Source organism: Stegodyphus dumicola, chromosome 2 (assembly GCF_044657685.1).
Source record: "Stegodyphus dumicola isolate Sdum_Otavi_A_Nest chromosome 2, ASM4465768v1".
In the NCBI taxonomy this organism is placed as follows: domain Eukaryota; kingdom Metazoa; phylum Arthropoda; class Arachnida; order Araneae; family Eresidae; genus Stegodyphus; species Stegodyphus dumicola.
The window spans coordinates 64,077,716-64,099,497 of record NC_140769.1 but is presented as its reverse complement, the minus strand read 5'-3'; the positions used below and the strand labels follow the sequence as shown (position 1 = coordinate 64,099,497).

The 21,782-nt window shown below is 31.9% G+C and overlaps 1 protein-coding gene across 14 annotated transcripts in view; it reads right to left on the bottom strand.

Annotated features, from left to right (window-relative positions):
- The window catches only part of LOC118200022 (uncharacterized), a 97,846-nt gene that overhangs the window by 26,777 nt on the left and 49,287 nt on the right, over window positions 1–21,782 (bottom strand). For all 14 annotated transcript variants that reach the window (XM_035371937.2, XM_085810726.1, XM_085810725.1 and 11 more), the window contains 3 exons: window positions 18,414–18,534; window positions 18,274–18,316; window positions 1,070–1,247 (listed from right to left, as the gene is read on the bottom strand). In XM_035371937.2, coding sequence (XP_035227828.1) covers window positions 1,070–1,247; window positions 18,274–18,316; window positions 18,414–18,534 — 342 coding nt within the window. The remainder of the gene's footprint in view (window positions 1–1,069; window positions 1,248–18,273; window positions 18,317–18,413; window positions 18,535–21,782) is intronic.

The following is a 21,782-nucleotide window of genomic DNA, read 5'->3' as shown; positions in this document are numbered from 1 at the left end:
TACAGGTTGAATTACCAGACTGACATGCAAATTTGCAGTCAGTGTGTTTGGGATAACTATGAAAGTACTCCTTCTGTCATAGGAAATTGCTGTCCAGACCATGATTACAGGTGTAGGTCCAGTGTGTCTACGCCACAGACAGTTTGGTTGCAGGCGTCCCCCTGGCCTCCTTCTGACCAACACACGGCTATCACCAGAACCTGCTTTCATAAGAAAACACAACAGATCTCCACTCCGTCCTCCAATGAGCTCTGGTTTGACACCACTGGAGTCCCAAACTTAAATGGCTTGAAGTCAGTGGAAAGCACACTACAGGGCACCTGGCTCGGAGCTTTTATTGAAGTAACCAATTTGTAACAGTTCATTGTGTTACTGTGGTTCCAACTGCAGCTCAAATTTCTGGCGCAGACGCAATACGATGCGCTACAGCTGTACACCAAATACGGCGGTCCTCCCTCTAGGTAGTTCCACGTGGCTGGCCGGTCTTCTTGAAGCAATACCTTCATTTGACCACTGCTTCCAACAATCATGCACAGTGGATACATTCCGGCCACATCTTTCTGCAATTTTAAGGAATGAAAATCCACCTTCTCATAACCTCATTCAAACTCGGTGAGCTGTTGATAATGGCTTCTTCATCTTTTTAAAGGCATTCTTGGCTAATATCAACTCAATACATCAAATTTCAAAGATAAATAACATTCATGAACTTTACAGCACACATTTAAAGAAAACCTGATTTGCACGTTCTGAGTGGCGCTACTAGCGCCACACTTATGCTCAAAGCGCGAAATTTGAATCGATGTCATCTTTCAAATGTATAAACAGATTTTTTTTTTCAATGTATAAACAGATGTATAAACAGACAATTTTTTTTCATCTAACACAAGTCTTTCTTGGTGTTGGCAATTTTTTTTTCTGTCAATGTACATTTTATGATATTCATGTATTAATGCCATCTTAGGCTTCTATCTTAAATGTTAGACAACATTTTGAGTTTTAGCCAAACAAAAAAAAAAAAAAAAAAAAAAAAAAAAGTCATTTTGATGATCCAATAGATATTTTTTACCCATTTCCATAATCTTTCCGTTGCTGCAAAACTTTGGGAGAAACTGAAAGTATGCTATTAAGTTTAGGAAATTCAGTTTGTTCCAAACTCATGCCTTCAGTTTTAGGCCTCTGAAGCGAGAATGGCTTTCTTTCTGTAGTGGCAAGTATTGGTGGCAACTGGAAATTTTCATTTGTGCCTGCAATAATTATATTTTATCTCCAAATATGAATTTTCATGTAACAATTTTCTATAAAATGACATATAAATTAAAATGAATTAAAACAGCTTTGAAAGTTAATTTCTCCATCGATTTTTAAAAAATTTAAGAAAGAATATTACAAAAGGAAACAATTCTTTATAAATAAAAATACCACAAAAGTCTAGATAACAAAAACTAAACATTAAATAAGATTTCTTAAATTTCAAAACAAACTGAACTACATAAGAAATAAATTAGTCATGTAAGAATGTACAATAAGTAAGTAAAGTAAAATTAAAAAAAAAAAAAAAAATTATAAACTATTTCTTCAAAAACATTAGTTTGAGCTCCATGAATCTATTTACATGTGAACATTTTTCCAACACATATTAGAAAAATGTTTCTGAAGATCCGTTGTAATTTGAAAAAGTACCTGACATGTCATGTGAAAATACTTAATAGATTAAATAAGTCATGAATTCATAAAATTTTAGCAGATATCTCTCTATCTGAATTTTCATTACCACAAAACATATAAAAATATATTACAAACTCTTGCAGTAGGTAGATCAATCACAGCTAACTCATCTGCAGATTTGGCATGCCTGATTTACAGTCTACATAACAATAATAAATATACATATGTATGGAATTCAGCCAAATATCAAAACACATAGAGCTTCAGGTGCTAAAAAGGACTCTTCAGCTAGTCTCTTTACAAAAATATTTTGCGCTTGTTAGAAGTTTGATCTCAAATCATTGCTCACCCATAATTGTCACACTGTAGGAGTCCATTACCATAATTTACTTATTTATAAAATTAAGTGATTTTTTTATGGTCAATAAGTGGTGTTAATTCTAGCACATTTGTGAGACTTTAAGTAACAAAAGCACAGTCCTGCCATCTTATGCCAAGAGCCCAAAGCTTCTGTACAAGCTACCACACTCTTCTCAGAGATTTCACAGTAAACCTATAATGAATGCTATTCAGGCAGTTTAATTCATTGCAATGAATATAATCCTAGGAATCCAGTTATTCAGCTAGCATTAACTAATTTCTGTACAATTTCCAGCAATTGTGCTTTATATCTCAATCAAAAACCGACAGGTAACACACACACACACAATGTTATGATCAGACGAGTTTGAGAATCGCCATCGACAGTGTAAGAAGGCTGTTCACAGCTATGAGTTAATAATGAGTGACTGTAATTAATTATGAGAATTAATAAAGAACCGAACCAGTGAGTTTATTATAGTGTGTGTTATTTGGTATGAGAACCAAACATATCTGGTTCATCGAGCCGGAGTGTGAGTTTTGCGCCTGAATAAATAGTGTTTCATTTTTGAGAACGCAGGAGTGTTTGTGTTTGCCAGTATTCCCAGCTTGTTCTTTTCAACGAATATCACTGATTTTGAATAAGGATATTCATCAGAAGTGAATCACTGCAGAGGTAAGTGATTCCTCTCTTGTTAATACTGTGCATTCTGTGCTTGTTCTGTTATAAATAACAATGTTATTTAAGGGTGCTAAAAAAGAAGATTTAAGGCTTGCCTTAGAAATAAATCTAAATGTTGACGAAAAAAATGACTATAGCAGATCTAACTTATATTATTGAGAATTGTGAAATCTTTAAAACTAAACAAGATTTAGTAAAAGAGATAGCAAACTCTATTATCGAAAATAGGAAACAAGAAGAGTAAAAACTTGTCGAGTTAGAACAAATAAAAATTAGATCAAAGAATGAGATAGAGTTAGCTAAGCTTAAAGCAGAAACTAAACTTGATGGTGTAAGTGAAACCAAAACAAAATCAATTAATAAAAAGTATCAGAACCTTAACTGTACAAATTCTTATACTGCCTGAGAGTTGGGGATTTTTCTTTTCGTCATTAGAATGAGCATTTATTACAAAAAATGTTTCGGAAGACTATAAAGCAGAAATTCTGTTAAATCTGTTAGGAGACAAAGCTTTGAATATAATAACCTATTTACATGATAAGGATATCACGAATTATGAAAAAGTAAAAGAAGTAGTTCTGAAGGAGTTTCAGCCTTTAGAACCATATTCGTGTTTAGAAAACCTTAGAAAAACTGTTAAACGACCACATGAAACTCATGTGCAGTTTGCTTCACGCTTAATAACTACCTAGGATTATTATTTAAAATTTAGGAAGGTAACTAACTTCGAGACCCTCAAACAACTAATAGTTTCAAACAGGTTATACCAAACTTTAGATACGGAAACAGCTTCTCACATTGCAGTGAGGCAAGGTGATTCATGGTTTTCACCTAGTGAATTAGGTAAAGAAATAGATTTATATTTCACGTCATGAGGAAAACCTCTTACTGAGAACTCTCATGTTAATCATAAGTACAACAGCTCAAAAAGTGTAGCTAAAGTGTTTTTATCAGATGTTAAAACAGAGAACTGTATTTTATGCCACGAGAATCACGGTTTGGCAAAATGCCCATCGTATTTAAAATTACTGGTACAAGAAAGAGTACAGGTTGTGAAATCTAATAAATTATGTTTTAACTGTCTACATATGCATTCAGTATCAAATTGCCCTTCGAAATATTCTTGTTTTTGTCAAAAACGGCACCACAAAACTATTCACTTTCCAAAAGCAAATACTGTAAAGGAGAAAGAATGTTCTTCATCGGAACACAATAAAAACAAAACAAATGTATCTGTCTGCAGCGTTCCCAAATGAGATGACTCATCAACCTCAAATGTTAATGCGCAGGAGTTCGTTCAAAAGGCCTTTATTAGCAATTATTCGAACAAACAGAATACAGTTCTGCTTTCAACTGTCGTATGTTTTTTAATTGATAACGAGGGAGGAAAACACAGAGTGAAGTGTCTGCTGGACGGCAGCAGTATGTCGAACTTCTTGACACGGAATCTTATTGAGCATTTGCAGTTAGAGAAAGAAAAAACAAACATTTCGGTTTCGGGAATAAATGATGCTACTTTAACAATAAAGCATAAAATTAATGCTTCGATATGCAATAAAGAAAAAACTTTTATACAGAATTTGGACTTTTTGGTAATTCAAAAAATAACTGCTGATTTAACACCTTTGCACAAAATTAAAATTTCAGTGCAAGATCTTCCTAATTTAAAATTAGCAGATGAAGGATTTCATGCTCCAGAAAGGATAGATATGCTGTTGGAAGCGGAAGTTTTTTATGAACTTTTGAAACAGAGTCAAATTCAAATGAATAATCCTGATCTTATTTTTCAAGATACAGTTTTTGGTTTTATCGTGTCTAGAAGTATTCCAACAGAGACTGAAAACAGGGTACATTGTGGGTTGATAAAGGAAGAAAACAATTTAGATAAAATTCTTAGAAGATTTTGGAAATTAGATAATATTGAAACTGATAAACCCAAAAACAAAGAATCTTTAATTTGTGAAAAACATTTCGTAGAAAATTATGCACGAGATTAAACCGGTAGGTACGTTGTTAAAATGCCATTAAAGGAGAATCCGAACACTTTAGGAAGTTCTAAACAAATTGCAATGAGTAAGTTAAATTCCTTAAGGAAATGCTTAGTAAAGAATCCAGAATATTTAAAATTATATTCAGATTTTTTAAAAGAATATCAACAGTTAGGACATATGGTTAAGGTGAGTGAAAGCGAGGAGGATCAAGGATCATATTACATTCCTCATATTGGAGTATATAGGGGTGAAGAGAAAAGTAAGTCGACTCCCTTGAGTGCAGTATTTAACGCTTCTTCTTTGACAACCAAAGGAAACTCTCTAAATTCTATACAGTATAATGGTGGTGTGATACAAGATGATTTTTTTTCAATTATGCTAAGATTCAGGAAATATATTTTTGCTTTCACTGCAGATATACAAAAGATGTATAGAGCTATTTCTATCCATCCAAATCAGTAGAAGTTGCAAAGGATTTTATGGAAAGAAGGCATTGATAAGCCAGTTAAAAACTTTGAGCTAACCACAATTACCTATGGAACTGTGAGTGCACCATTTTTAGCAATGAGAATACTTGTACAGCTGTCAAAGGACGAAGGAGATAAATTTCTTTTAGCAGCACCTGTACTGGGAGAAGGCATGAACATGGACGATATTCTATCTGGAGCTGAGTAGCTAGGTTCTGCGTTAGAACTTCAAATCAGTTAATAGGCATTTCGAAGAGTGGAAGTATGTTACTCCATAAGTAGTGTAGTAATGCTACTGAACTGTGTCAAACAAACAACAAAACATATCCCTTTGGTGAATTAGAAGAATCTAAAGCATTGGGTATTTTATGGAAGTCAAAAAAAGATTGAGCTTTAACGTTAAAATCGAAGACAACGAAAAGGTTACGAAACAGCAAGTGTTATCCGTCATATCTCGCATCTTTGACCCATTGGGTATAGTTTCTCCAGTTATAATTATAGCAAAAATATTTATGCAGAAATGATGGCTATTAAAATTGAACTGGAATGATGTTCTGCCAGAAAAGGAAGCTAAAGAATAGAAAGACTTCTCCACTACCTTGCATTTAATTAACAACATTGAAGTCCATAGATGTATTTTATTACCAGATACAATCAAGATTGAATTACATGGTTTCTCTGATGCCTCAGAGGCCGCCTATGGAGCAGTTATCTACTGTAAAGCAACATCAGCAACAAACCATACATCAGTGAGGTTGGTGTGCAGTAAATCGCATGTTTCCCCACTAAACAAGACTACAATCCCAAGACTTGAGCTTTGCGCAGCAGTGCTATTAGCTAAACTAATGCATCAAGTGAAATCATCGTTAAAATTGGAGCTTACTGCTATTCATCTTTGGATCGATTCTATGATTGTGCTGTCATTGATCAACAAAGAGCCACATCTGTTCAAAGACATTTGTTGCAAACCGGATTTCAATGATACAGGATCCGACTGAAATAGCACAGTGGCATCATATTGTTTCTGAAGAAAACCCATCAGATCTCATATCTAGAGTTATGGATGCCAAAAGACTGCAACTAAGTCAACTGTGGTGGAATGGGTCTGACTTCTTAATGAAGGATGAGTACCCTATAAGAGTTATATCTGAAGCAATAACAGAAAAAGACAGTAATGAACTTGAAACTTTGCTGATTCTGAACTATCAACATGTTTAAATCTAAATGTGAATAATTTTGTTAATGATTTATTGAATTGCAGTAATAAATATTTAAAATTAATTCGTATTATAAGTTTTTGTTTTAGGTTTTATAAGAATTGTAAGCAAGAACAAAAGAAGGTAGGTAATTTACAAGTGGGAGAATTGAGAGCAGCTGAAGAAGCTTTAATAAAACTAGTAAAGGGTGAGTATTTTATAAATGAGATAAATGATCTTAAAAAATCAGGTATTGTTTCAAGAAATAGCTCTATTAAAAGTCTTAATCCTTTCATTGACAGTAATGGACTGTTGAGAGTTGGAGGTGGATTAAGAAATAGCAATTTAACCTATGAGAAAATATTTCCTATTATTCTGCCTTCTAAACATAAATTAACAGAGTTAATAGTTAATTACCATCATTTAAAATATTTGCATGTGGGTCCTCAATCTTTGTTATATCATATAAGGCAAAAATTTTGGATTGTAAGTGGTAGAAATGTTTGTAGACAAGTTGTAAAAAACTGTATAACATGTTTTGAAGCTAATCCCATTGTAGCTCAGCAAATCATGGGTGATTTACCCATGGAAAGAATTACAGCTAATCTTTACATTTAATTGTTCTGGAGTTGATCTCCGTGGCCCATTCTTAATTAAGTACAAAAACCACAGGAAAGGTATATATCAAAAAGTTCATGTGTGTATATTCATTTGTATGGTTACTAAAGACATTCATTTAGAACTGATAACAGACCTAACATTTGAAGCATTAATAGCTATCTTGAAATTTTTCTTTGCACGAAGAGGTAAAAGTTCTACACTATTTAGTGATAACGCTACTAATTTTGTAAGTGCAAATGCAGAATTAAAGAGGTTAAACAAACTAGTGAATGAACAAGATGAGCTTTTAGCTGGTTATTTGAGCTCTGAGAATATCAAATGGAAATTTCTCCTTCCCAGAGCACCCAATTTTGGAGGCCTCTGGGAGGCTGGAGTTAAATCTTTTAAGAGCCACTTCAAACGTGTCGTAGGTAATGCAAAATTGACATTTGAACAATTTTTAACAGTTATGATTCAGATTGAAGGAATTTTAAATTCCCGACCATTGACACCTTTGTCTTCAGACATTGATGATTTAGAGGTTCTAACACCTGGGCATTTTTTAATTGTTAGAGCAATTAATTCGATTCCTAAGCCAGATATCATGGAAGTTAACATTAACAGGTTAAAATTGTGGCAACAGATCACAAGATTAGTACAAATTATCTGGAAAAAATGGAACTCCAAATGAAGTCATTTACAAAATCGATCTAAATGGCAAAGCTATAAAAACAATATACAAGTTGGAGACATGGTCTTAATTAAAGATAATGCCTTCTTGTAATTGGTCGTATAATAGAAGTATTTTATGGTAAAGATGGAAAGGTTCACGTGTGTAATGTAAAAACTCAAAATGGAACTTTCAAACAACCAATTACCAAATTACGTGTCTTACCAATACAAAAATGAGTATTGTCTTTATAGTTATTGCATAGTATTGAATGTGCTTCACATAAAATGTCATTATGTAACTGAAATGTTGTATTGTTTTGAGTTATATGCTAATGTATATGGTAAATGTCTAATTATAATAATGATTTTATGTAATAGTACTTATTCAAAATTGTTTATGATATACTTGTTCAAATTTCTTAATACTATATCTTAATTACAATAGTTGAATGCTATGCACTGCAACACGGGGTGGCATGTTCGCGCCTGCACACCTGTAACGTATACTGCGCATGCGCAGCTGTAATATTATGATCAGACGAGTTTGAGAATCGCCATCGACAGTGTAAGAGGGCTGGTCACAGCTATGAGTTAATAATGAGTGATTGTAATTAATTATGAGAATTAATAAAGAACCGAACCAGCGAATTTATCATAGTGTGTGTTATTTGGGATGAGAACCAAACAATGGTATTCCAGATTTCCAAGAACAATGGAAACTGCAGTTCTTTTATGTTATAGTGAGTTGAAAGAATTGAAGGCAGAACTGAAATAGCAGCAGGATACATTTATTAAATTTGATAAAGATGCAGTTCAAGCAAATTACGCAATATCAGAGATGATAGTCAAACATTCAAAATCTTTCACGGATGATGGTTTCGTAAGCTACTGAAATAGTTTGCCCTGGATATGTAAAGGCATTTCAAAGCATGTCACTAACCCAGAACGTGGTTACAGAAAGAGTACAGAATTGGTGTAAGATTCGAGTCATTAAATGAAAAAAAAAGTGTCAAGGTTTATTGCATATTCCGCTACACGATAAGAGTACAGATATTAGTAATCTAGATCAATCAGTCATATTTCTTTAAACTCATGGTGCAAAATTCCATAGTTTTAAGAAACTACTGAACATTATACCATTATGTACACTGTGTTGTGTAGCAAATTTAATATAATTAAATGAATCATAGAAATCAAAATTGTAATGTGTAAATATTCAAAATTTTAGCTACACAACAAGTTTGGATATATTCATTTATTTGGCTATTATAAATTCTATTGCAATCTATTTGGGTTATTTGGTTTTACGCGAACAGCGTCTGCAAACTTGTACACTCAGACAATGGATATAGGTGAAATTTCATGTAATAATCTCAATTTTTCATGATAAAAATTAAGTTAAACTCTTAGTATTTAATATCAATAGTTGCAGAAAAATTAGCTCTTTAATTTGAGATAACTTTTGTTTTCCTAACTTCAATTGCATTTTAGTTATGAGCTTTTAATTAATAGATTTTTACCATTGTCATTGTGATTACTATTCTGGGTGAAGTAATCTCCCTCTTTCCGGTAGAATGGTCATTTTTTCGAGTTTTCAGTGCACTTTCTTTGGGACTGTTTACAGGGTTATTGAAATTCCACGTTTCTCCCCTTTGCTAGGCGTGGCTGGTTGGCGACTTGAAAAATCCGTTGGAGTTTCAAAGTGGTTGTTTTGGCGAGATCGTTAGCATGAAGGAATGCTGAGGTTGCAACTGGTTTCATTTGTGGCGGGGCGTGAGCATTGCCAAGTTGGTATTCCCACGCGTTCCTTTTTAACGGGCAGTTTTGAGGGACAAGGTCATTTTTTTGGACTATTGACTTGACATGGGAGGCTGTTACTCGCAGGCCGCGGAGTAAGCTGAATTTTCCAACAGTTGGATCTATGGGCTTCTTGCCCCTGAGCATTGAACGATGGGCATAGCTTCGGCAACATGTCTTCGCTGGATTTATTTTCTCTTCGGTGTTTTTTTAAATCTTTAACGTTTAACTAATACACATAAAAAAAATATACATAAAAATGGAAAGAAAAAGGGCCTCCTAAAATTTGTGCTGTTAAAATATATATATATATATATCAGTTTCTACACTCAATGTTGGGACGTCATCTGTTACGATGATATGCTACTACGCCACTATGTAATTATTCTTCCCAATGCAAGAAAATTTCGCTGTTTTCTCCAGGGTCGCCCCTGCAAAGCAGATGCTAACTAAATTCAGTAAAATAGGATGCTTCATTTTCCATGTTTCTACTCTCCGTGAGGTTGATTCTCATCGATTCCGCTAACCCATCTTCCCTCAGCTATCTAATAATCCTTCTCTATGTTGGAACTTAACGACTTGTCACTTCAATAGTGTGGGTTTGAGTTTAACTAAAGACAATAGATCATCTAATAATTCTTCTCCATGTTGGAACTTAAGGACTTGTAACTTCAATAGTGTGGACTCGAGTTCAACTAAAGACAATAGCTTTATATAATAATTCTTCTCAATATGAATGTCTTCACCTCTTCCAGCTCGCCGACCAGACATCCTTCTTCCAGATAAGTTTTTTTTTTTTTTTTTGCTTTTCTTTCTTCGATAGTCTGTTGTTAAAGAAATACTGCAGTTGATAGTGTTAAATTAACTTCATTAGATTGAAATAAAATTTTGTAGTTGAGTAAATTAACTTAATTCTAATGAAATAATTTTTGTTTGTCGACAAAGTAATTTATTAGATTGGCTAAGGAAATATATCCTTAATTAAATTATTTAATTGAAACAGTGAATGTAACTTGGTTAGATTGGTTAAGGAAATATATTCTTCATTAAATTATTTAATTGAACCAGTGAATTTCTTGTAACTTGGTTAGATTAGTTAAGGAAAATATAGTCTTCATTAAATTATTTTATTGAACCAGTGAATTTTTTTCATAGTTAAGATTGTTATGTAAGGTGCCATTAATTGAGCTTCTTTACTTCGCTTAGGGACTAAAATTGTTTGTAAGATGTAAAAGCCTGATTTCAATTAATATTTTACCCGGTTCAATTATTATTTATTTATTTATTATTATTATTATTATTATTATTTTTTTTGAAAATAGTAGATTACAATGTACAATAACCTTAATTCCATTAGATTCTGTACCCAGTTCATTTATTGATTATTCTGTGTGAAATGTTTCTTTTTTTCTTTTTTTTTTTTTTTTTTGAAAGTGTAAATTGTTAATTATTCTTTTTTTTTTTCTCCCCGGGGAAAGTATTGTTAATTTATCCAAAAGTTTTATTTGATTATGCTTACCTGAATGTAATTGAAATAATAGTTTGATATTGTAGAGTCTAAAAGGAAGATGTAAGATTATTTGGTAGGGGTATACATTTTGAAGTAATCTATATATTACAGTTCTGCTTGAATATAAATTGCATGCAAATTTAATTATACATTTTGAAATAATCAATATGTTACAGTTCTGCTTGAATATAAATTGCATACAAATTTAATTAATTAATTAACTGTTTAAGAATTTAATAAATAGGCTTACTTTTCTGGATCAGTCAACATGTTTTTTTTCTTTTGTGTGTGTGTGTGCGCTCATGTCTTTCACCAGTCAACTACTCAGATTGATTTCAGGGTTAATCCGAAACACAACGCAAATGTACAGGTTTTATTGGTATTAGTATATATTACTGTTGTTAGAAAAATTTAAGTGTTACTGTCAACTTAGTAGGCAACCCTTTAGGTGCCACACGAAACCACATAACAACTGTGACTACAGAGAATTCATTACAGGGAACAGTTTGCAAACTTATGGAAAACTATAATCTACCTCTTTCCAAGTTGTCCTGTGTAACCACAGATGCATCCCCTTTAAAATAATGGCTTCACAGCTTACCTGTACATAGAGATAAATAAATGTTATGAAATAACTAATTTTCATCATGTCCATTCCATCACAGCAGAAGTCTTTTCTTCGAAAGTGATAAGCATACAAAACATCACAAAACCAATTAAAAATAATCAACTTCAAAGGATCTCATAGGCTTAAGCCAGCAAAGGTATCCATCTACTATCCAATTTCCTTATATTCTTCTCCCCCCTTTTTTTTGAAGAACTACAAATGGCTTCCCCCTTTCCTTATGCCTTACACAATTGCACTGGTAACTACGTGACCATTAAAGATAATGAGTCTGACATACCTGCTATAGGTGATGTCATTTACAATGATGCAAAAATAGGGAGGGGGTAAAGATGTGAAATTAAATCATGCATGCAAAAAATTAACATACATACTGTATATACTTCAATACAATGATTTTGCAACTGTATTTGTTACCATGTTTAGTGAAATATTGCAAACCTTAAATAATGCCATAGCTCCCAATTGTAAATTAGTTCATAATTATCTTAAGACATATGGCATCTGCTCCTAAAACGTATCTAAAACATTTCAAGAGAAAGCTAAATTACCTGATATATTTATAAAAAATTGTAATGCTATAATGTTTCTAGTTGTATATGATAAATATGGCAGTAATAAGTTTACGATAATTTATTCATTAGGTTACAAGCTAGACTACAATGAAGTATTTTTTAATCACATCAACTGCATTTATCTTAAAGAAATTTTATTGCCTCTAGTTTGTTATCAATGCATAAATCCTTAAACCTATTGAAAAAAAAAATACTTTTTTCAAATATTTTTATTTTTTTAGTATTAATAATATGTATATCATTTTACATTGTTTTGCCTCCCTGTAAAAATAGGTATTTCGAAAAAAATTAAGTTTTTTTCCCTCCGACTTAGAGGAGGGGTTAGCAACCCTTTTTTACTAGAAGGGCATATTTCAGAAATATGAAAGTTTGGCACTGAATAATAACAAAATACATAATTATATCAAAGGAGAGTTATGTTATGCAGACTGTAAAAGTTGTAATGTTCCAATACTTTTTTTTTTTTTTAAATAAAGAAACGTTCATGAATGTTGCTAGCCAAGCAAGAAAACTGCAAACTGTTGCAATTGTGCAAATGAAATAATTTGAACACAACAATCAGCTGAAATGAAATTATTTTCTTAATATCAGACACTGCAAAAGAAATTATGTCTAAGCCTTTTTGTTATCTTTGAATTTGAAAAGAACACATGCTTTGCTTACGACTCTAAATACAAATTCGTGAAATGAGAAGTTTATGCACAAACTGAGGTTATGGATGTAAAGTGTAGTTGGACAGAGCATACAAGGATAATGAACACAGATAATAGTTCACTGTACGTAGAATTAAATATTTCTACCAATCAAAAATTGATTCATCTAGTCAAATAGTGTCATCTAAATGTCACTAAAATTTACGTTTTTGTCAAAAGTTTAATTGTACAATCTGTACCACTGTGAAAATGGTAAAGATAAAATAAGAATTTTTATCAAAATTGTTTATTACAATTATGAGTGCTTATTGTCCAAATAATTAAAATTTAGAATTAAGATATTTGAATGGTGGGTACTTTAAAATTGTTCAGGGAGCACAGCATTGCCATCAACTGAAACAAGAAGAATTGCATACAAAATATGAGTTAATTCACTGTTCATTCTGGTGGTTAAGGCTTTTAAAAACTACCAAATTATTAAAAATTAAGTTTTAGGCAAGTCAAAACTTTATATTGGTTTTCAACTGCTCAAGATGTTAATGCCCCTAATTGTTGCACATTTTTAAGGTCAATTGCAAATATATTCTCATTTAAAAAGTATCTATTGTATGAACACAGTACCTATGTATGAATGCTGCATGAAAAAATTCTAGAGGCATTACTGCTAATTAATTTCTTCTTCCTTTAAAAAAATATTAATCAAATTTGGATACATCATTAGCATTTGTATTTATTTATAAGAAGTCTTAGCAGTAGCATGAACAACGAATTAACACACAGTTTGATGCAATTTATATTACAAACTTTGTTCTTGCCAAAAGAGAATAAGAGAAAGGAAAATTGATTAGATAAATTTTTCTTTCAGCAGATATTTTTCAATATCGTTGTCACTCTCATGCTTACAAAGATCCCCCAAGCAATTTTTTGTCTACTTTTCCAAGAAATTAATTTCAAGAATCAAAGTGCATAATTTTTCATATAAAATATGGTACATAAAGCCTGAGTAAAAACTTTAAGGCCAGTAAAAATTTTTGAGAAAATGGAAACATTTAAACTGAGGAATTAAAATACTATTTCATTGATAATTACTGAGTTTAAATAATAGTAAAAAAAGTAGAAAAATTAATTTGCAAATATTTTATTATTAGAAAATATTACAGAACACACAGATGAATATTTGAGCTTGAGTAAAAACTTTAAGGCCAACATAGACAATAACATATAAGAAAAAAATTACAAATTCTTAGAAGGTTGTGGAGCCATTCCTTCGAATTACTTCAAATATTCTTGTTTTCATGGATGAAACGAGTTTTTGACAAAGGGTGGGGTCGGTTTTATACCATTCATCTTCGATAGTAGATTTCAGCTCTGTTGTTGATGTAAAATGTCTCCCATTTGCATAAACTCTTCTTGCTAAGTCACCCCAAAGGTTCTAGATTGAGTTGAGGTCAGGTGATCTAGATGGCCATTTCACAGTTTCAACATTGTTGACTTGGAACCAATTTTTTGTGCTGTTACTCAAATGGATCAATGCATTGTCTTGCTGATATTTCCAATTTTCTCCAGCAAGACATAAGGAATATTAAAAAGAAATACTAAAAATGAAGGAAACTTTTATTAAAAGAAATTGTTGACTTCAGTCTTTGATCTTCCTATCTTTATCGCAATAGCACGACTACTCATTCCTGTTGAAGACAAAGCTTCGATGTCTCCTCTTTCACAATCACTTCTTATCCTTCGCCATCTTCACAAAGATCACCAATACTTCAAAGAAACGTATGATAAATATGAAAATTGCAGCGATGTCACAAGCTAGTAGTTGCAATGGTAATTACACGATTTATTATATTTATTTTTAAAAATTGACTGGTGGCCTTAAAGTTTTTACTCAGGCAGAAATACTAACTTTGTAAATAACCACATGTTTCTCATAATTATGTATTTACAAATTATGTTTATAGCATTTATTTCTTATCAATGAACTTTAAAAATTAATATAATTTGAATCCCTATTATTTCATTTTACATTTTCTCAAAAATTTTTACTGGCCTTAAAGTTTTTACTCAGGCTGTACAATCCATCTACTGTAACAAAAAGAGAACTTATACAATCATATTATTGTTCAAAATAAGTTAGCATGGTAAAGATATGTACTTTGTGATAATAGTCTTTAATAGGTAACTTTAATAGATTTTTTTTTTTTTAATTTAACAAGATACCCATTTACAAATAAGAAGCTGAAGAAGATAAAAGCAATTGAAATTTTATCTCTAAGAATATAATAAAATTAAATAATTCAAAAATAATGGTTATTTCATTAGTACATATACATAATAATAGTTATATCATTAGTACATATCTTTACAATGCTAACACCCTCACTTATTTTGAACAACAATATTATTGTATAACTAGCAGCTTCGCTGCCAGCCTTCGTCTGGCTTTTAAATGTATCAAAAAAATGGCTGAAGGGAACACCAAACATTAAATTTAAAAACTGCGTAGAATTTTACTCTGCAGAACAACTTCATAAAAAAAGTTATTACGTATAAAAAAATTACAATGAAATAAGCAATATCCCTTAATACAAATATTAATTATCCTCATAAAAAAATTAACCTACTTAGCATTGAAGGAAAAAAATCATGCAAAACTTTTCAATATCTTACAAACAGAACATGAAAGAAACTCAATAATGCCAATTTCTTAAAAACAGTGATATAAGAAATATGATGAAAAATTGTCACCAAACCCATATTTCTAAAAGAATGAAACTATTCAAAACGATGCGATTTCATCAAAAATCTATCAACAACAATAAGAAAGGAAATTGTTGCCAAAATCACATTTTTAAAGATGTGGGATGTGCGAAGTGTAATCGGAAGCTTCATTTAAAAAATTTTTTAAAAATACAAAATATTATCATTTTTCCAAAATTCTTTCTGTAAAAGCAGTCGCAAGAATAAAAGTTTAACGTGTCCAAAAATCAACGAAAAATAAACTGTACATTTTTAAAAATAAACTTTTTTAGAAAAAATCCCGTTGAAAAGGTGTTAAGCTCACTTTGTTAAATAAATTCATATTTAATCGATTTATTGAAACACAAAATTTATTTTAAGTTCGTAAAATAGTTAAGTGCCTACGTTTCATGACAATGTGAAAATGGAGTGTGTAAAGTAAAATCTCGTTTTCCTATAGCCCATTATGTCTCAAAATGACGCGATTTCATCACCAAACATAAAATTTAAAAAATTCTAATTCGAATTTCGAAAATATCGCTTCGAGTTGCACCGGCTCTTCTCTAGATGCATCTATGTACCAAATTTTGTAGCCGTGTGTCTATTACCTTATGCGCAGCGCGAATGAAAGACACACACACAGAGACAGACTCTTTGTTTTATTATATGTAGAGAAGAGATGTTCCCTTTTTGTTACAGTAGATGGATTGTATGTACCATATTTTAATTGATATTAATTTATAAAAATGAAACATACATTTTGAAACTAAATAATAAGAATAGTCAAAACTTGTTAATCTGGACTCATCGGGACTTCGGCGATTCCGGATTATAGATCATCAGTTTAAATCTGGTAAGATGGCATGCAGAAATTATAAAATTAAAAATATGATACCATAATTTATGAAATAAAAAACAATTATGATCTAATGGATATCAAAATTTACAAAAAAAAAAAAAAAAAAAAAAAAAAAAAGCTTAATATTTATTTACTTACTTTATTAAACATTTCTTTCAATGTAAGTTGTTTAAATTGCTTCGCTTTATGTGATAATACTTTCTCTTTAATTCTATAAACAGACATAATTTCTTGTTCAGTTACAAAGTTCCGCTGTTCAAGTCCTATAATTGCTGTGTCGAGAATACCGACTAATTTGTCAATAAAAATTTTTTCGTTTTCAATAACCTCCGTGTCACTTTCTTCAGTATCGGAAGCAAATTATATAATGACGAGGAACTTGATTTAAATCATATCAATGACGGAGTACATCGAGATGAAATACTACATTTAGTAAAGAATTATAAGCCAAATAAAATGAAAAAATCTGCCCTGAAGATAAGGATAGTGCTGACAAATCAACTTCCAATACATTGCGTGTCGCATCATCCCCCCCCCCCCCCCGCGCCACAGAGCAGGGTTAAATTTATAAACAGATTTCAGAATGGTTAGGTCATTTTTTGCAGCAATTCCACTTTTGTTTAATGGACTTCGAAACATACTTTCGCTTTGTAGATCCTTTACATATTAGTAAATATATATCACAAATTCTATTTGACATAATCGAAAGTTCAAGCTTACTTTCATAAAATTGCTCTAACAGGTCTGCAAAAAATAATAAGCTGGATCCAATTCGAAGATTAAGGAACAACGCAATCTGCAACATTAACTGAATTAGATAATTTTAGCTTAGCTTATACCGTGTGTTATATAATAAACGTGCATGCGTAAACGTATTTTGCGCATGTGCACACACATATTCGCAGCCGTAAAAGTCTTACGCGCACATGTGTCAACGCGACGCATGTGCAGAAAGGTTGTAGCTTTGAGGTCCGGATTATGGGTATCCACATTAACGACTTTTGACTGTATATGTTCCCATCTATTTGCATTAAAGTCCTAATATGTTTTAAGTCACAATTTTTCTCTGCTAATTTGTATGAAAACTACCAAAAATAAATATATATATATATATATTAAAATCTCTTAATTTTTTTTTCAGTTAAAAATTTGATCATTTATTATTATTAACAATAAAGTTTGCTTAATCCATCAAATGGCCAGGTCCTTCATAACTTATATAGCTTTCTTAATAAATGAATGTGTTTACACAGTATTTAAAGACAATACTGAATCTATGGTTTATTTATTTTCATAGCATAGCACACACATTATAAAACTGTTTCATCAAGAAAATAAGATAGCACAGTATTTTAGACAGAAAAGTAATAATTATGAAGTGGAGATCTGAACTAGATTATCTAACTATTCTAAAGCAAAGAGTATCTGGTCTAAGGAATTAATCTACGAGAAATTGATTTGCATTTTTTATACACATGAGGAAAATCACCAAGCTTCAAGCAGCTAGCAGAAAGTAGTATGAACTACATATAAAGAGATGGCAGGCTTTGCCCATGTTGTACAAAATTTCAGACTACAAAGTTATTTAACATAAAAGAAAAATGTATTAAATTACTTCCCCTAGAACTTAAACAGAAATCTATTTTTGAAAAATAATCACTAATTTTGCTTTAGAAAGACATTAAAATTGAAAAAATATAAAATTGGAAAAACTAGATATGAAAATCAATTATTACAGTATTAATATTGCACAAATATAGCTAATTATTTTAGATGTCATGAAAAACAAATTCTACTGAAATAACTTTTAATTACTTAAAAAATTCTGACAACTAATTATTCCACTAAATTCATAAATTCTTTTAAACACATAACTTACCATAATTACTGCTTTCACTTAATTTATTCAAAACATCTATGACCTGCAAAATACATATTACTGGAAAAAATGTAGTTTTACAAGGAAAAAAGTTAATTTCGATTCAGCTATCATGCATGGTGTAAAATAAAAAAGCATACTTTTGGCCACATTTCTAGAGCTAGTCTATCAATGATTTTTTCTTGAATTGATTTAACGGTAGCACTGGATGAAGATTCATGAAAAGGTTGAGTAGATAATATTTCTTTATCAAGGAACTCACTAAAAAGAGGGGAAAAAATCAATTTCAGAAATTAATCAATCAAAAATATCAAAATTAAAAAAATCAAATACTGCAGATGATTTTTAGATTTAAAAAAGTGGAGCTTTCCTTTGAGAGGACCACATGGGCCAAAAAACATTCAGCACTTTCTGATAATTCCCCCCCCCCTGCTGAAAAGTTACAAAACAGCATTTACGAGGCAAAGCAGTATGCCATTAAAACATAAAGTTTTGGAAAATTCTGTTTGGAAACAAAAGAAAATAACACATTTTTCATACCACAGGGTTGCCACTCAAACAGGAGAATGAAATTCCCTGACTTTTCCAGGTTTTCCAGGTGTGTTTCAAGAAAATTCCAGTCTATTCGCGTAATGTACTTTGGCTAAGCTAAGAGGTAAATTAATTATGGTATTACTTGTATTGTGTAGCAAATTCACTTAATTATTCAATAAATCCCAAAGGACATTTATTCTTAATTATTTTTGGTATACTTTGTTTGATAATTTTGTTTACTTTTCCACTTAAGAAACTTAATAAAATTTAAGATATATAAATTGGATAACAAATGTATGTTTTATTTAATTATTACTCATGATCATCACCAGTTCAACGCGAGGCTAATCCGGTCCTTATAAATCACGATGCAATGCTAAATAGTTAGGTTAGATTTTAGGTAAATTTAATTTGTGTGAGGTATGTTCTTAAAAAGCACCTTAACACTTGAAAACACAAATATAATTATAATAGTTGTTGTTTTCTCCATTGAAGATTGAGATTAGAATCTTCCCAATCTGGAATAAAATAAGGCTTTTTTGCAGACATTCTGCAGCTAAATGAAAGAAAGAAATCTATTTTAATAAATTGAGGTATTTTATATTTATTTCGCAGCATACATAAGGAAAAAATATGTGCATTAAATTTCGTGATGGTATGTCATCATACTGCTAGAATTAATTTCAAGATTATGCCAGAGAAAATTTCCTGAAATTTGGAAATATTATTTACTAATAATAAATAAATTTAGAGGGAAGAAGCATCATTAAATTATACGAATAACATAAAAATAAAGATAATTACTTAAAAATTGAATTAGAATAATCAACGATATTTTAGCGAATATAGTTATATTACATGGTTAGCCTAGATGACAGATTACTATTTTTTTATTTTACTGCAAAATGGCAAGGTATTTATTAAAAAGAAAAAAAAAGTTTAAAAAGATTTTGCGGTAAAATTCTAGTATACGGTAAGGCTTTGGCACGATTTTGAAAATTGTCGCCAAGACCAAAATGACCTGTTTACTGCGCATCATCATGTCGCCAAATCCCATTGTACCATACCTGGAGATTATTCTAACTAAAGAACGTCTATGCAAAGAAGAAAAGGTTCCATACAAGTAAAATGCTATTACGCCGCTAGAATGCGGAGGGAAAATATGCCAAGGGATTTGGCGACGGAACCTGGCGGCCAGAATTTCCCTCTCCGCGATGTGTACCGGAAATTGAGAAACGTTCTTTGACAAAAAGAAAGCTACGAAAATTCGTTTTTAAATTATTGCAAAAAGGAAATTTATAAAAGGAAAGAAAGGTTTTATCAAAGGACGTTTCTTCTTAGATTTGTCGCAATAATTTTAAAAACGGATGTTCGTAGTTCCCCCCCCTGAAAATTACTAACCCATGAATTAATTTACTTGCGCCAAAAAATATTTTCTTTTCCTTTAGAGTTTAACCACTTGCGCTAAGACTAAACTTCACGGTTGCGGTGCCGTGCGCTACAATATAGCAAGCAGTAAAGTGTCTCATTTACGCCGCTCCGCATCTGCGAGTGCAATCCAGAGCTGTAACTCGAAAAATAAACAATCTCGTTGTTAGGCGACGTGTGCACCATGTTATTTTCATTTTTGCGATAAATGCTTATCGACGTGGTGTTCACGTCGCTCGCAGTTTGAGACAAAAACATCTCGACGTGCGTGGCACGTCTTTTTAGCGCAAGTGGTTGAAGAAATTTTAAAGGATATTCATTTAATGAACTCTTGATAACGTGACCTTCGAACTTCCACACCGGTTTCGAGCTTTGGCAGCAGATATATCACGCATGCACAGCTGTTTCCCTCTATGATGGAACGGAGCCACGTCTGTTGCAGAGAGGTTTTCCTTCTTTACAATACATATTCTTTGATTCTAACCTCCATGGTACCATATACTAAGATTAAACCCATTTTGTTCTCGTATAATTTTGTTTTATACGAGAACAGGTACTTTCTTTAGTTCATGCACTGCACATGTTATTCTCGAGAATACTGGAAACCAAAAGTTGCGGGAAACTTGCTTTGCCTTTCTAAAAGACAATCAAATTGGAGCTGCGAAAATTGGCTCTATGCCAGCTGCCCGAATGACACTCACGTGGTACGCAATTCGCCAAAAAAGTTATCTCTTCCGACGTCGGCGCAAAAATCGCTTTATTTGGCGGGATCATTGTATGAACTTCCCTGACTTTTCCAGATTTTGACAAAAATACTTAAATTCCCTGACTTTTCCCTGAATTTTTTGGTCAATTTTCGAATTCCCTGACTTTTCCCGGTTCTCCCGGTTTTCCAGGTAGCGTGGCAACCCTGATACCATTAATAACATTTATTGAACAATATAATTTTTGTTCTTACTTATGATGTCTTGCCAGTATAATGGCAATTTTTTAAACATGTCTTGTCCTTAATGGCAAAAAACTCAATTAGTGCTTGGCTGGCATTTTCTTTAAATTTGAATTCCCCTCCCCCCCTTCAAAAATTTTGCAAGGAGACATTTTACAAGTGACAATCATAGAGTACTACGCCTGGGAAATATGGTGAATGCAGCAAAATGTCCTAACTTAACTCTGGGATTTTCTGACTACAGTCTACAAAGCAGCATGTGGTCTTGCATTATTATGATAGAGTATGATGTGCATCCTATTGAACATCACCAGCCTCTTTTCTTTGATTGCTTTGTTTACATCATCCATTTTCTGACAATATCTCTCCAAACTGAGCATTTCATTAGGTTTCAAAAGCTCGTAATTTATTGGTTCTTGGACATCCCATCATATACAGAGCGCTCAAGCTTGGTTTACAGATGGAAGGGCCAAATTGTCTGGACTGGTAGCATGCTCTTTTCCTAATGATGTTTTCATATGAATCCATTTTTAATCACAAATTACCATCTAGTCTATCATGAGGCATCCTATTTTGAATATGACCAATCCTATTTTTGAAT